The sequence below is a fragment of the Aegilops tauschii genome, chromosome 5 (genome assembly GCF_002575655.3).
Source record: "Aegilops tauschii subsp. strangulata cultivar AL8/78 chromosome 5, Aet v6.0, whole genome shotgun sequence".
Lineage (NCBI taxonomy): Eukaryota > Viridiplantae > Streptophyta > Magnoliopsida > Poales > Poaceae > Aegilops > Aegilops tauschii.
Window position 1 is genome coordinate 436,526,659 of NC_053039.3, and position 16,025 is coordinate 436,542,683.

General features: G+C 46.7%; 2 protein-coding genes and 1 pseudogene across 2 annotated transcripts; all 3 read right to left on the bottom strand.

The window, feature by feature from the left end:
- Positions 1–300: 300 nt before the first annotated feature.
- On the bottom strand, positions 301–1,744 carry LOC109777961 (putative serpin-Z8). The gene is made up of 2 exons (XM_073498039.1): positions 793–1,744; positions 301–668 (listed from the first exon to the last, which is right to left on the bottom strand). Exons 1-2 carry the CDS (start codon positions 1,742–1,744, stop codon positions 301–303), a joined length of 1,320 nt encoding a protein of 439 aa, XP_073354140.1.
- A 169-nt stretch (positions 1,745–1,913) lies between these two features.
- On the bottom strand, positions 1,914–5,248 carry LOC109777954 (wall-associated receptor kinase 5-like). Its single transcript, XM_020336513.4, has 3 exons — positions 4,333–5,248; positions 3,564–3,704; positions 1,914–3,193 (listed from the first exon to the last, which is right to left on the bottom strand). Exons 1-3 carry the CDS (start codon positions 5,210–5,212, stop codon positions 2,076–2,078), a joined length of 2,139 nt encoding a protein of 712 aa, XP_020192102.1. The 5' UTR covers positions 5,213–5,248; the 3' UTR covers positions 1,914–2,075.
- A 2,340-nt stretch (positions 5,249–7,588) lies between these two features.
- Positions 7,589–14,380, bottom strand: LOC109777953 (wall-associated receptor kinase 5-like; annotated as a pseudogene).
- Positions 14,381–16,025: the final 1,645 nt, after the last annotated feature.

A 16,025-nucleotide genomic window follows, 5' to 3' on the forward strand; every position in this document is an offset into this window, starting at 1 on the left:
TACTTATGTAATTCCTTAAGTTATTAATGATCCAAAGCATATTGTGCATGTCATGGTTGTCAAGTTTGAATAAGGGTACATGGGATTAAAAGAAAAAGCAACAACAAAGCACCAAAATAACTTCTACATGAGAGAGAAGGCCGGGCGGCTGGGCTTGGTGGCAGCAGCGGGGATGGCACCGACGGGAGGCTGCAACAAAGAATTCTTTGAGCCAATTTGAGTTGATTTCTCCTAGGAAAGCGGCGGTTTTCTTCTAAAACCTCCACAGCTGGCCTCATCCCGTGACTTCCTTCCGTAGACTTAGAACACCTCATCCCGTGACTTCCTTCCGTAGGCTGAGCTCCTTACGGTGCCCCGCAAGTCTAGCATTTTTGGTGGTCGTGGATATGCTGGATTTTGTGAGGGGAGGTTTCTGTACGGCGGTCCTGGGTATGTCGTCGGACAGTTAAACGGAGCAATAGGTAACACCGGCGACTCCGGGCCATCATCGAAGAACGCACGCTTGGATCTGTTGATCGCCTCACTCACCTTATCAGACTCTAGTATCCGCTTCATTGCTGTGTTGCGCTCCGCGAAAGGAGGAGGAGGGGACGGCATCACCGCTCCGGCGCCATTGCCGGGGTCGACAACATGCCCCGCAAAGAGGACCGCGTGCGACCCCTCCTCGACTATGCAGTAGGCGAACGGGTGGTCGGCCACGAAGTCCACCACCGGCGGTCGGAGCGCAGAGTACGTCGCAGGAGCGGGGAACGCCATCGTGACTGCGGCGGCTCTGGTTCCTTCCTCGTTCACCTCGATGACGGCCTTGTGGAAGACCGTCCTGCACCTGGACGTGCATGTCCTCCATCATCTCCGAGAGGTCGGCGCCTTCGCCGAAAGGAAGAGCGAGCCCCAGATCCTTGAGCACGTCGGTGACGCTGCCCTCGAAGGTGAGCTCGAACTTGGGCACCCCGAACTCAACGACGACGGCCATGCTCGTCGGCAGGTGCTCTCGCAGGAAGCCTGGCGACGACGTCATCCTCTCCAGCAGGCTCCCCAGGCCGTCGCACGCGTCCGGGAGGAAGATGCACATGCTGGTGTAGGGCGGTGAGCTGCTCTTGTAGCGTAGCTTGAGCACCTTGAACCCGTCGTGCTCGGCGATCAAGTGACGGCCGTAGTTCGACATGAAGGGGACGTCGACGGCGGTGCCGTCCAGCCGGTAGAAGGGCCTGTTCTTGGTCGAGCTCTCGTAGAACGGCACTTGCCACTTGCCCCTGAAGTAGACGGCGTTGGCCAGCACGACCCTCGTGTCCTCGTCTACGGTTCCGGGGGGCACGGCGGACCGGATGAGGTTCCTCGTGGCCGCCGCGGCCCACGCGTCGATCTGCGCCGTCGCTTGCTCCGGAGCTCTTAGGAAATCGACGGCGGCGGCATCGGCCTTGTAACTGCTGACGACGGCGTCGACGTAGGCCTGCTTCAGCGGACACGTCAGGTCGCTCCACACGCCGCACGCGAACGCCACGCTCGGCTCGCCGGACTCCGATCTGTCCCTGAGGGGCCCGTCCCGGAGACGCGCCACGGAGGCCTCTAGCTCGCTGCGGGATCGCGCGCCCAGGACACGGAGGATCTCTTCCAGGGTGTCCCCGCCGGCGCCGGCGGCCAGGAGCGCGAGCACGGCGTAGATGGAGAGCGGCGAGAAGACCAGGTTCTTACCGCTGTTGGCGTCGCAGAGTCGCTTGGTGAGGCGGGCGGCGAGGTCGGCCATGCCGGACTCGTCGCCGGGCTACTGCGCCTCCATCGATGGGCAGAGATCAGAGATCATGATTCAGTTGGAGGATAAACTCCGACCTGGCGTATATATGGAGGGCCAAGTCGGTTATGGTTTCAGTGTCATACATACTAAAAATAGGACCTGAGTCCGAATCCATTATAAATTGGAACTGAAATACTCCCTCCGTTCCAAAATAGATGACTCAACTTTATATACCAATCCAATTCGTCATACATACAGTATATACTAAAAATTGTTCTAAAAGAGTCTGATTTTAAATTCGGTTAGCTAGGTAGGGGAGAACTTGTGCCTATAATTTCGAAGGTTACAATGGCCCGGCTTCATTGTCCACCTCCAACTCATGGTTTTTCTTCATCGACATCTTGCCTCTCAGGAGCTGCAGCCTATGCTCCACCTCTTTCATGGTAGGCCTCTCCTCACCTTTGCGCCTCAAGCACGCCCTCGCAAGGGCGGCCATCTCATTGATCTGCCTGTCGTTACCTTCCTCGAGAACTTGAACATCGACGATCTCCATCATAGTGTTATCTTGTAGCCTTCGAAGGAAGTGGTAGCACAAGTTCTGCTTTTCACCCCTGGAATTGAGGAAGATTGGCTGCTTCCTAGTTAGGAGCTCGGCGATTATCACACCAAAACTGTAAACATCGCTCTTCTCAGTCAGCTGGCATGTATGGTAATATTCAGGATCCAAGTACCCAAATGTACCCTGCACTGCCGTGACCACACAAGTTTCGTCGATGGAAATGGACCGTGAAGCACCAAAGTCTGCAACCTTTGCGGTGAAGTTATCTGTTAAGAGTATATTGTCAGATTTCACATCCCTATGAAAAATTGGTGTTGCAGCAGCGGAATGGAGGTAAGCAATAGCGCTTGCCGCCTCACTAGCAATTCTGATACGATCGTCCCAGGTCAACAAGCTTCTAGCACTCAGGTGGTCACCATGAAGAATTTCAGAGAGCGTGCCGCTAGAGATGAACTCATACACAAGCAAAGGCACCTCCGACTCAAGGCAGCATCCATATAGTTTAACCACGTTTCGGTGATGGATTTGTGACAAAATGGCAAGCTCATTCACAAACTGATCAATCTCTATTTGATCGACCATTTTGGATTTCTTTATGGCCACCACACGTTGATCTGATAAAATCCCCTTGTAGACGGTGCCATGCGCTCCGAGGCCTAGAATGCGCGTGGAGTCAAAATTATCCGTTGCCTTTTCCAACTCATCCAAGGAAAATAATTTGCTGCTATGTGTGGCACTTTCATCGGATGAGTTCAATTGCTCCAAGAGAAGGCGGTTATTTTTCCTGAAGTGTGCTTTCCGAACTCGCTTTTTAGTACTTCTCTTCCACTTCTGAACCAACAAAATTGAAATTGACGCAAGAAACAGAACTCCAACACCAGAGCTTAGTCCAATAACAACCCCTATAAAAGTATGCATACATAATAGTTAGATGCATAAAAGTTTTCCCTTTTGTAGGTAACTACTTATCTTTGTTGTGTGTGTTGCCGGTGATAGTTGCAATTGCATTGTTTCGTTTTTGAGAATCAAAGGACTAACACTCTTGTCACAGTCTAAGTTAAAGCAAAATAAAAAATCCGGCCATGACAGAGCATAACAGTGACAAGCCCCTTATACATATCCAACCAATGAAGAGAACAAAAATTCTTCTGCTCCCACTAAAACACAAAATATTTACCAGATTATACAACAGAGATCATTTTTCAGAATCTAAAACGGTGCATCAGTGGTTGTAAGATGAATAAAGCAAAGTGCTAACTTCTGGTGGTTTACCTATAAACCGGTTGGTGCAAGTGTTTGTTTCATTTGAAAAATTGCTGCCAAAAGGACATGAACATTGGTAACCTCCAGCTATGTTTTCGCAAGATGCAGACTCAGGGCAGGGGCTTGGACTGCGCTGGCATTCATTGACATCTACAGTGAAAATCAAACAAAATACCTGTCCCACGTGAGTATTTCGAAGATAATATGATAAACAGATATGGACATTGGATTATCAGTAGATTACAATAAAATGACACTTATCTAGTCTTTTTTTTCAGTTAACTGGGTTGCAGTTCTAGTGGAATGAATATCGAGTCTACTATAACAAACTGATCATTATGAGATGAGTACAATAGGTTGTTAGTATAATTTTTTGTTCTCCTTTTCCCTTCTTTTGGCAGTTCGTTCTCAAAATCTTCCCATTTATATATCCATCTACTAATCTGCTACAACAAAATTATACCCACTCCGTCCCAAAATTCTTGTCTTAGCTTTGTCTAGATACGGATGTATCTATTCACATTTTAGTGTTAGATACATCATCCGTACCTAGACAAATCTAAGGCAATAATTTTGGGACCGACGTAATACATATATAACTTGATATGCAACACTCGTTGTTAAGGACTTCCTTTCTCTAATTAGATTTTCCGCATGCTTGAGAAGGACTTTTTTTTTACTATTATACACATCTGTTCATTGCAGAAATCCGTTCTCTAGATTTGTCTAAAAAAAATTCTACGAACTAAAGATCCATGCTCAGCGGGGAGGAACTTGCCTGTGCATCCGCCCGTGATGTAAGGATTCCCTTGGTATCCGATGGAGCAGTTGCAACGATACCCTGAGCCATTGGACGAATCCACACAAATGGTGTTTCTGCCACGGCACGCATAGGAAGACATGTTTCTGCGTGCCACCTCACATGTTGCATTTCCAATCACCCAGTCAAGCACCACCGGCTGGCAGCCGTTGTAGGTATCATTGAACCTTGTAGTTGTTACATAATCGGAGCTGAAGATAAATGACTCTGTTTCCACCAAGCCTGCGTAGCTGCATGGATTGAAGTACCAACTATTTGTTTTATTGACATAATCCACATCATAGAAATAGACGTTGTAGCCCATTAAGCCCTTGGGGACAACATTTTGGCAGCAGCCAACACCAACGCACGAGCCATTTGTCAGGTCTTCTGGGCTCCCGCACACCGATACACATCCTGTTGCATCCCTTGTCATGCCGCTGGTCTTGTAGATGTATCCAATTGTGTTGCAACCAATGGTAACGAACTTATTGTCCACATTTGAGAACCGATAAGGCCAACTTAATTCAAAATCCCAAATTTTGCTATCCATTGTTCTTGTACTATGATTGTAGCAATATGATGGGATGCGCGATAAAGCTCGGGATTGACCACGGGACAGCGATATGCTTACAATCTCCCGTCCAAGAAGGAATGGCTTGTCATTTCCATCGACGGACCTGCTGCAGTTGATCTCAAAGCCTTGGCCCATGGCACAGCCAATACCGATGCCGAACGGGTAGGGTATCTCGAAATCACCGCAATGTGTTCTGCATCCGCGGTCAGGTTGTGCTGCTGATATAGACGCTAGGTGCAGCATGACCGCCGCAACGGCACCAAGCAATATCACTGACGCCATATTATTTATCTGGAAAAAAAAGGCACTTGTTAACTGCCATAAAAGTTGTAATTGAAAATTCCTATAACTTTTTTTGTTAGACATACATTCTAGAAAAAAACTGAAAATAGTAACAGGATTGTAATCTTGCAAAGGAAAAGCTTCTCAAAAATCTTGGTCAGATATTTCGCATGCTTGATATTAGACACGTGTACTAGAGGGAGTATATTCATCGTTTTGTTCATATTTCCAAGTTCAAGTATGTTTCTTGCTTTTGGATTAGATAAACTATATTGGACACTTACAAGAAAACATTGGTCAATTTTAATTGCTCAATTTGGATGTGAGCTATATCTACAGAGCGTTGGGAGGCAGGGAAGCGAGCGAGCACGGGCATGGAGGGCGCAAGTTGGAGCACCACTGCATGATGCGGTGTTGATGAGGCGGAAACGCGCCGGGGAACCGAGAGTCCCATGTGGTAGTGTGCCAGACTGCCGGGAGGGAGGCTAACTGATCTCGCCGGTGGTGTAGAAGAGGAGAAGAGGGGAAGTGAAGAAGGCAAGAGCTCCAGTAACAACTCACTCAAAAGAATAGGAAACAGAAGAAAATACTACTGCTGCTGCAGCTGCTGCTGCTACATGAGACTTTGCACATTACAGCTTAATTCTAGAGAAACATTAGTATATATTTATTACTAGATCATACTAGTATGTGTGTACTACAATTTGTTTTGTCGACACTCTTCAAAGATAAGCTACGCAAAGGCAAGCTGGTTTGACATTAATCTTACCAAGCTAAAGCAGAGCGATGGGCACAGAAACCAGAGAGCTAGCTACTTGGAGCAGCAAGAGGAGCGTGAGTAGTAGGAGCAGAAGTGAACTCCGGCAATCCAGTAATCTCAAACCGAATTACCTGGGGTAAAAATGGCCGCCGGCCAAACGGAGTGAAGGAAGCACGACCGTTGTGATCGAGGTGCCGTGCCGTGCCGGAGTCTTCCAACTGAAGCTCCAGTGACCAAAAGGAATGAATGGAACTTGGTGTCAGAAAGAACGGGAAGAAGGGACATTGTTCCCGTCTGATAGAGGTGTGAGCGTGACTGACAAGTGACAACATCTTCGACATGGTGGTTCCTTTTGAAATGTTCAACATGGGAGACTTGGTTTGCCACAAATACACAAACACACATGGACTTGGGCAAAACTCCAGCCAACTCATGACATACAAAAGCTGACAAAGGAAGAAAACTAATCTAGTGAGTTTTCTCCCATTAACTTGTTCATCTGAATAATATGGTTTTTTACTGCGCCAATTGCTGACTTTTTTCCTTTTTCTTGTTCATTATCGAAAAACAAAGTGTTGGCTTTTGAACGGGGCGGAAGGGGAACGATGCGTGTAAGGTGGATCCAAGCTTAATTCAGACAACATTGATACAATTTGTATATGCTTTGTCGCAAAATTCAAATCCAATTTTAGTTCACACATCTATATTTACATTTATACCAATATAAAAAGACCCTAAGGGACAGATTCGATTAATCCGGCCATCAAACTATGTCAATTCAACGATGTAGATTGCTTCTATAGTGAGCGCTCAACATGTTTAATGTGTTAATCACATAATTAATACATACTCGTAGTACTCCCTCCCTCCTAAAATAAGTGTCTTAAGCTTAGCATAAAGTTGAGACACTTATTTTGGGACGGAAGGAGTAATACATAACTGATATCCTACCCATTAGTATAAACAAGTAATTAACGTGTACTAATTTATATCTTACTAATATAAATGTGCAATTAATTTTTCTCTCTAATATTAACGTGCATTGCATCTACACATTTACTAGTGCTGAGAAACAGAAGAAAGTACAACTCGTGTTAGGGATAATCTGCTGCCGGCCACCGCTAGCTCGAACGCCGGCCAGAGAAGTTTTCTGATGGCTGTAACGCCGGCCGGATAATCTGCTGCCGCGCATATATAATTGCTTGGTTTTTGGACTGCGATTCGGTTGGATATTGACAGAAAAAGAAGGATTCAGCGAGCCAAAACAGATATTTGGAACTTGAACGAGCAGCTGTTTATTCTTTGGCTTCTTCTGAAACTGCACACTAATGCATGAGATAGATGAGAGGCGTGTGACATCAGACGGATTGCCCATGGGGTGCCATTCCTGGGACTTGACTTGCTCAGGAACTACTAGCAGAGGCGACCACTAGAAATGCAGGAGAAGATGGCCCGGAACTATTTGGAGCAAATATCACAAAACCGTAAATTATACCTAGAATTTCACAAAACCATACATTTTTGGGGGGTAATTTGTTTCACAGAACACAAACCTTTCAGATTACGACGTTAGACACTGTTTCTTATACCTTACACTAGCCTGTCCCAATCAAATATAAATTGCAACTCGGAGATTGAAACATGACTTGGAAATCGAAGCACACCAATCCAGTTCGTGATACATAAAAGATCAAAAAATTTACCATAGCAAACTAAAGGAGTCCATTAAAATTCAGCGAGGTATGTCGGTCCAGGAAACAAGCTCCTGCTCCATAGTGTAGCATCTGGTGACATCCTGAGCTGAATGATTGGCAGCTGAGAAGAACTCACCGTGCCGTGGACCGGAGCTAGCACTGAAATAAGTGGAACAGCTTGAAGGTAACAATGGTATGGCTTCACCCTCGTTCTCTAACTCATGTTTTTTCTCCATTATCATCTTGCCTCTCAGGAGCTGCAGCCTAAGCTCCACTTCTTTCATGGTAGGCTGCTCTTCCCCTCTGTGCCTCAAGCACACCCTCGCAAGGGCAACCATCTCAGCGATCTGTCTATCGTTGCCTTCCTCGAGAACTTGAACATCGACGATCTCCATCATGGCGTTATCTTGTAGCATTTGAAGGAAGTAATGAGATAAGTTTTGCTTTTCACACCGGGCATTGAGGAAGACCGGCTTCTTCCTAGTCAGAAGCTCGCCAATTATCACACCGAAACTGTAAACATCACTCTTCTCGGTTAGCTCGCCGGTGTGGTAATACTCAGGATCCAAGTACCCGAATGTGCCCTGCACTGCTGTGACCACACGAGTTTCGTCGATGGAGATGGACCTCGAGGCACCAAAGTCTGCCACCTTTGCAGTGAGGTTATCTGTTAAGAGTATGTTGGTAGATTTCACATCTCTATGAAAGATTGGTATTGCGGCAGCGGAATGGAGGTAAGCAAGAGCACTTGCCGCCTCGCTAGCAATTCTGATACAATCGCCCCAGGTTAACAAGCTTCTACCACTCAGGTGGTCACCATAAAGAAGTTCAGATAATGTCCCGTTGGAGACAAACTCATACACGAGCAAAGGTACCTCTGACTCAAGGCAACATCCAAAAAGTTTCACCACATTTCGATGACTGATTTGTGATAAAATTGCAAGCTCATTTATGAATTGATCAATCTCTCTTTGATCGGCCATTTTGGACTTTTTTATGGCCACAACACGTTGATCGGATAAAATCCCCTTGTAAACAGTGCCATGCCCTCCAAGGCCTAGAATGCGTGTGGAGTCAAAATTATCAGTTGCCTTTTCTAACTCGTCCAAGGAAAATATTTTAGTGCTATGTGTGGCACTTTCATCGGATGAGATCAACTGTTCAAGACAAGACCTTTGTTTTTTCTAAAGTATGCCTTTCGAACTCTATTTTTCATGCTTCTCTTCCACATCCGAACCAACAAAGTTGAAACTGACGCAAGAAATAGAGCCCCGATGCCGCAGCAAACATATCCATACTAGTAAGGTACACGTGCATTGCACGCATGAGATTTGGCAACCAAATTATGAATGAATATCACATTATAGCATGTGAACTTTGAATCATATATGCATGGTGTAGATGTTCGTTTAATTCTTATAGTTCATCTCATTCAAAATCAATTAGTTTTTATAAAAAAGCTAATCTATTTTAAGATTAATGGAATTGTGCGTTGTAAAGCATAAAGTAAAAACAAATAATGGCAATTCATCTAGAAATAAAATTGGGCAATTATGATATGGAAGATTCTAGAACAAAGGAGAAGTGCTTGTATTTTGAGGTTTGTGCACTATGGTTAAGTTCAACCATGGAGTCTTCTAGATTGTACATGTGGCAAAATCTGGTGGAATATAGATGGTATCCAACGGCCAATAGTGCTCGGATTTGCCATCTCTGCACCGTCGGATTGGCTTCATCCAACGACCATTTTTCAAAGTTATTCGCACACTATATAGGGGTATAGATGTAACAGTTAGGCGCATAAAAGTTCTTCCTTATGTAGGTAACTACTTTTCTTTTCTTTTTTGTGTGGGTTGCTGGTGATACTTGCAATTGCATCGTGTTTACAATCCAGGGACAAATGCTCTGGTCCCAATCTACACTGAAGTAAAAAAAACAAAATTTTGTCCATGCCAGAGTGCAACAGTGACAAGCCTATTATACATTGGTATTCCCTCTGTAAAGAAATATAAGAGCATTTTGATCACTAAAGTAGTGATCTGAACGCTCTTATATTTTTTTACGGAGGGAGTACTAGACAATAAAGATAACAACAACTCTGCTACTCTCAACAAAACACAAAATATTTACCAGATTACATAGAAAGATCATTCTTCAGATTCTAAAACAGTGTATCATTGATTGTAATAAGATGAATAAAGCAAGGTGCTAACTTCTGGTGGTTTACCTATAAACCGGTTGGTGCAAGAGTTTATTTCCTTGGCAAAACTGCTGCCAAAGGGACATGAACAATGGTACCCTCCAACTGTGTTTCGGCAAGTTGCAAAATCAGGACAGGGGCTTGGAGTGTGCTCACATTCATTGACATCTGCAGTGAAAATCAAACAAAATATCTGAACCCAAGTGAGTCTTTCGAAGGAAATACAATAAAAAGATATGGAGATTGGAGTATAGATAACTATGAAGTGGCATTTGATCTGAACTTCTTTTTCGACAACCTGGGTTGCAATTCTACTCGAGTGAGTAATCTGGTGTCAAAGTGAAAAGTTAAGCACAAAGGTACTTCTGCACCATTTTTAATCAACGATGGAAGTGAGATGGCATTCAAGATGCAATGCAAGTCTAACGTAACAATTTGATCAACATGAGATGAAAAAAAAAGTAAAATAAATGAGTTTTAGTATAATGCTCTGTTCTCCATTTCCTTTTTTATATGTTGGTGGTTTCCATTAATATCTGTCTACTTACTACATAAGTATATATAAAAGTTGATCTGCGACCCGCATAGCTCAAGAGATAAAATCCACAGAATTTAATCCCTGATTTGCTTCAGAGAGCAAAATGCTATTATACACCTTTGTCCATTCCACAAATCCTTTTGAGACTGCTGTAAAAAAAACTGAACTAAAAAGGCAAGCAGAGCAAGGGGAGGAACTAGCCTGTGCATCCACCAGAGAGGTAAGGATTCCCTTGGTATCCAACGGAGCAGTTGCACAGATAACCTGGGCGTTGGATGAATCCACGCACACGGTGTTTTCGCTCCGGCATGCATAAGAAGACATGTTTCTGCGTGCCACCTCACATGTTGCATTTCCAATCACCCAGTCAAGGACAACCGGCTGCCGCCCCTCGTAGGTATCATTGAACCTCTTTGTGGTTATGAACTCGGAGTTGAAAGTGAATGTCTCTGCCTCCACCACCATGGCATAGCTGCATGGGTTGAAGTGCCAACTATTTGAAACATCCACATAGTCTACATCATAGAAGTAGACATGGTAGCTCGTTAAGTCCTTGGGGACGGTGTTCTGGCAGCAGCCTACACCAACACACGAGCCATTTTTCAGGTCTCCCGGGCTCCCACACACCGACACACACCCTGTCGCATACCTTGTCGATTTTTCGGTGTTGTAGATGTACCCGATTGTGTTGCAACCAATGCTTATGAATTTGTTGTGCACATCCGAGATCCGATACGGCCAAACCAAGTAAAAATCCCAAAGGTAGGAATCCATTTGTCCTGTACTGGAATTGTAGCAATATGTCGGGATGAACATTAAAACTCGGGATTGACCACCTGACGCTGAGATGCTTAGAACCTCCCAGTAATTTATGAATGGCCTCTCGATCCCATTGGCAGTCCTGCTGCAGCTGATCTCGAAGCCTTGTTCGATAGCACAGCCGGCACCAATGCCAAATGGATAGGGAATCTCTATGTCACCGCACCGCGTTTTGCATCCGCGGTGAGGCTGCGCTGATGATATAGATGCAAGGTTCAGCATGAGTGCAATGGCACCGAGCACTAGCACCGATGCCATATCAAGTCCCTGCATCTGCCATTAGTGTGGTCAAATTAAGTAATTATCTGCTATGCTGAAGGAAAAAGAGAACATCTCGAAAAAACTTCGATGTTATCACTTCTTGATTGTCTTAAAGTTGAAAGTGAAAACACCTGTGTATGCTTATGCTATAGAAACAACTGAAGTTAATAGCAGGGGTTGGATGGGTTCAAAGATTTACATCAAACGGAAGTAACCTTGCAAATAAAATGATATGCTAACCTTCTGGTCAAAACATAAGAGTAATTTTTTTACAGCAGACAAAACATAAGTATATTTTTATTTATAATAATATGTGGCTCCCGTGTCCCCACGTCCCACGAACGCCCCCGCGTCGCCCCCCGTCGGGCGGCTCGGGCAAACACCCAAAAAAACCGAGCCACCGGGCCGCCTCCATCCCCTTCCTCTCCTCCGTCGCCGCTGGAGGAAGCCGCCGGGCGGCCAACGGTGGTGGCGGAGGTCCTCTTCCTCCCGCGTCGGGATCGGGTGAGACGGGTCACCCAACGACGTAGGGGCGCTTCTCCCGGATTTGGGTCGCGGCGGCACAGCGGATCGCCTCCGGCGACGGTGGCAGCGGCGTGGTGTTGGGCGGCGGCAGCGGCCGCGTTGCATGGCGACGTGGAAGAGTAGGTGTTGCTGGCCGATCGGTGCGGCCGCGCGGTCACGACGGCCATGGCTACGGTGGCCGGCGGCTCATCGGTACGACGGCGGTGGGATGTGACCGGTGGCAGCGGTGACGTCCGGCCTGGATCCTGGGGCGGCGGCCCTGGAAGGTGGTGGCAGGTGAAGCTCGGACCTCTCGCGGCGGCATGGCGTGGTGTTGTCCCTGTCCAAGGCGGATCTACACCGGCGATCTGGTGGCTTTGGCTTCGGATTGGTTCAGATCAGAGACAGTGACGAGCACGCGGGTTCCCTCTCGGTGGCTCTTGCAGCTTGGCGAGGTGGGGTGGCAGCCCTCCTCCCTGGCTCCAGTGGTAGCACACACAGGCAGTGGCCGGTGTGCCAGGGCTCCCACGGTGGTAGTGCTGTTGTGGATGGTCGTCGGATCTGGGTGGCTAGATCTGGCGCTTTGAAGGCGGTCTGGATGGTGCACAAGTTGTCGGTTGGATTTTCTTAGGACAGATCCGGGTGAAAACCTGGTCTTCGACTGGTGGCCGGAGCCGGTGATGGTTTCCTTCATGGAGGCATCATCGAGGTGAAGCTCCCAACTCCTCCCGCTACCTCCGGGGGAAACCCTTGATCAGTTGATCGGATGATGGCGGCGCTCTTGTGTCGTTCCCCCCTTGGGGGCGTCATTCTTGGAGGTGTGCATTGCCTCGAGGGACTAGTGGACGGTTTTAGCGGTGGAGCGGCGATTCATGTCACGCATCGATGATGTGGAGCCTCGGCGGCGTGGTGCGGCAGGGTCTCGGCGTCGGAGGCGTGATGATGGACGCGCGTAGAGAGGTGGCGTTGGCTGGCGCCGTGGTGGCGTTGACGGCAGGCCTGGCAAGGTCGATGCGTCAGTACCTGCTGAAGATGGATCGGCGTATGACAGCGGCGGCGGTATCTGAGAGTGTGCCAAACCTGTGTGTGCCCCAGACCCGGCAATGTGGCTTTGTTGGGGCCTCCGGCTTTAGATGTTAGGCTTTGGTGCAAGGTTTGTTTGGTATTCGGCTCAGATAATCGGCACCCCTTCATCAACTAGATGTTGTCAAGATGATGACTTCAGACTTATTTTGTAAGGTCTTTGTAAATAATTAATAAAATAACTGCATGTATAGTCCAGATGCAAAGGCCGGGGTCATCCTCCTTTTCAAAAAAAAGTTAATAAAAAACGACAATATGCATCTTGCTTTTTGGCTGTTGTATTAGGGCGCCTTGCAGAGAATGGTGAATTACTTTCCCCAAATTGTAAAAGATTCATGACATGTGAATTAGTGTACTGATGTTGAAATTAATTAATGACAGTCCACTGATTTTCTCTAAAAAATACTCCAAGCTCGATATGAACGCTCGGTTCGGATTTACCTAGAGAGCGGCCGGAGGCGGGAAGCGAGCGCGCGGCAGCGGCAGGATGCGGTGCTGACGAGGCGGCGAAGCGCATGGTCGCCCGGGCCGGGGGAGTTGGCGAGGCGCCGCCGCCCCGCGCCACCTCCTGCGGAGGGCGCGATAACCTGGGCCATGGCGGAGCTGCGTCGTCACCTCACCAGATGTGGAGAAGACAAGGCGGGGTGGGGGTGGGGAGTTTGTGGCCAAGTGCGGACTGGGGAGGAGAGGCAAACTATCCATCAGGCAGCTTAATTGCAGATGGTAAGAAGTTTTGGAACTTCATACAGTAATAGCGCAAAAATAAGTTTGAACGTTAGGTAGAAATTTTGATTAGCAACTACTCCCTTCCTCCCTCCCTCTCTATCAAAATAATTAAACTGCAAAAACGTCTTATATTTTGGCACGGAGGTATAGTAGATTTGATTCGCGGACACTTCCTTCATAGCAGATGGTAAAAAGTTGCAAGTCTCGGGATCACAGGCTATTACACACAAGTGCCATTTGAATCGAATCACTGAACATCAGAAGGCCAAAGCAGGGGGGAAATCAAAACGCAAAGAGCTAGCTCTAGCTGTAGACAAGGGGAGCAGAAGTGAATCCCATTAATCTCCAACGGAGGTACGTACCAGGGGTATGGCCATTGGCCAGCTGGGAGCACGAGCACGACGGATGCGGTGCCGGTGCCGGTGCCGGAGGCAGTTGATCGAGCGTGCGACCGGTGCAGAGGATGAGGCCGAGAACATAACATAGAGGCGTACTGCGTGTTTTTCAGGTTGTCTGATCTGATAGAGGCGTCACTGGTAAAAGATTGTTTGTTTCAATCTCTAGGCTAGGCAGCCTTTCAACGTGGTGACTCCTTTTGAGTTTTGAAATGTTCAGCAGCATGCATGGAGACTAAACTGGGCAAAAACTCCAACCAAACGTGGCGCTCATGACACATGCTGCCTAATTTACCAGCTAGCTAGTGCGATTTTTCTCCCGGTAACTTGTTCAGGGCTTGATTACGACGGCGCTAATTGTTGACTTTTTCAGTGGAGTGGGTATATTGGTTGATATTGCGTGTCAAAAAGGGGTTTAGACAATCTTGCCTTCATGGCATAATTCCTCCCTTTCGTCTATGTAGATCGAAATCGCAGAAACTTTGTTGCAACGTAGGTGCGCACCGCGTCTACCTGAAGTGAAGATTTTACCAAAGAACAATTCCACGGGTTGGTGCGTGCTAACATGCATTATTTCAGGCGTGAGTGTGACTGCTCTCACTCCTGTCAATTGCAAGTTGCAACAAGTAAACTCCTGTTTTCGTCCTGCAAAAGGTCCATGACAAGACAAATGGTGCCAGATCATGGTTTAATTTCACACGGGGCACCTCCATCAGGCTGTAGCTTTAATTTCTTGGAACGCCAAATGGTGGCGAAGTCGATCCGGACCCTGCAACACACGCTGAAATATTTTACTTCAAGAACCGCGACAAGATAAAACATTGATAGCCCCGATAGATAGACCAGTAAAAAAGGACATGCCATCCGATCCGAATGAAATATATGTCGATTCCTCGTAGCTTCAGAGACGCGCCACCAACATGGAAGCCTTCTTTGTGAGCTCTAAACATTTTGCTGTGTTTACAGAACCTGCAAATGGGAGGATGGTTAAATCACAGATAACCTAGACAGGCCTGTGTGCATTTACGTTTGTCCAGATAGCCAGATTGTAACATTACCTGACCCCCTCGTGAAGATGGGACGGCGACGGATCCTAGAGCATGCACATGTGATGCATTTTGTGAGACGTCTACACCGGTTGGTACTCTCAACTTGTCAGGCAGGCGGCTTCTTGAGGACACTGGATTAGATAGCGTCAGTTGATGCGGTCATGATACATCTTTATACTTGTAGGTATAGTGACTTTATTCGCCTCGAAGGTGGCTTTGGGTTGATCTTTGCATTCATTTTGTCAAACTCTGATGAATAAATTAATAGAGATGGATGCATGCATCATTTTGATGCAGAGGCCAAGATAACCCTCCTTTTCAGAAAAAACATATTGCAGATAAATAAATGTTGTTCAGGCATGTCATTAAACTACCTAAGTAAAGAAATTTCATGCAAATGCCTTTATATCTTATTAAAACATACATCAAAAGTTTTCCCATCTCCCCTCTCTTCCAACAGCTCTCCTATGCCTACACAACCTTCTTCAGAATAAACCTCACTTGATAAGCTTACTAGATCACATTACATGAGATGCTTCTTTGTCGAGACTATTAATTCGGCTATCTCAACCTTGCGGGTTATCATCGCCATGGTGCGGCCAACAATAGTGCCAAATGGAGAGTTCATCATGTCTCAGCAAGAGGGATCACAACAGGGAGCCGATACGAACTTTTGGAGAGGACATGATTCTTGGAGCGTTGCCAACATTGGTATACAATCATATTTGTGTTACAAAAAACCCAGATTATTTTTGTTCAAAGAACAAAGCGGAAAAGTTCATCT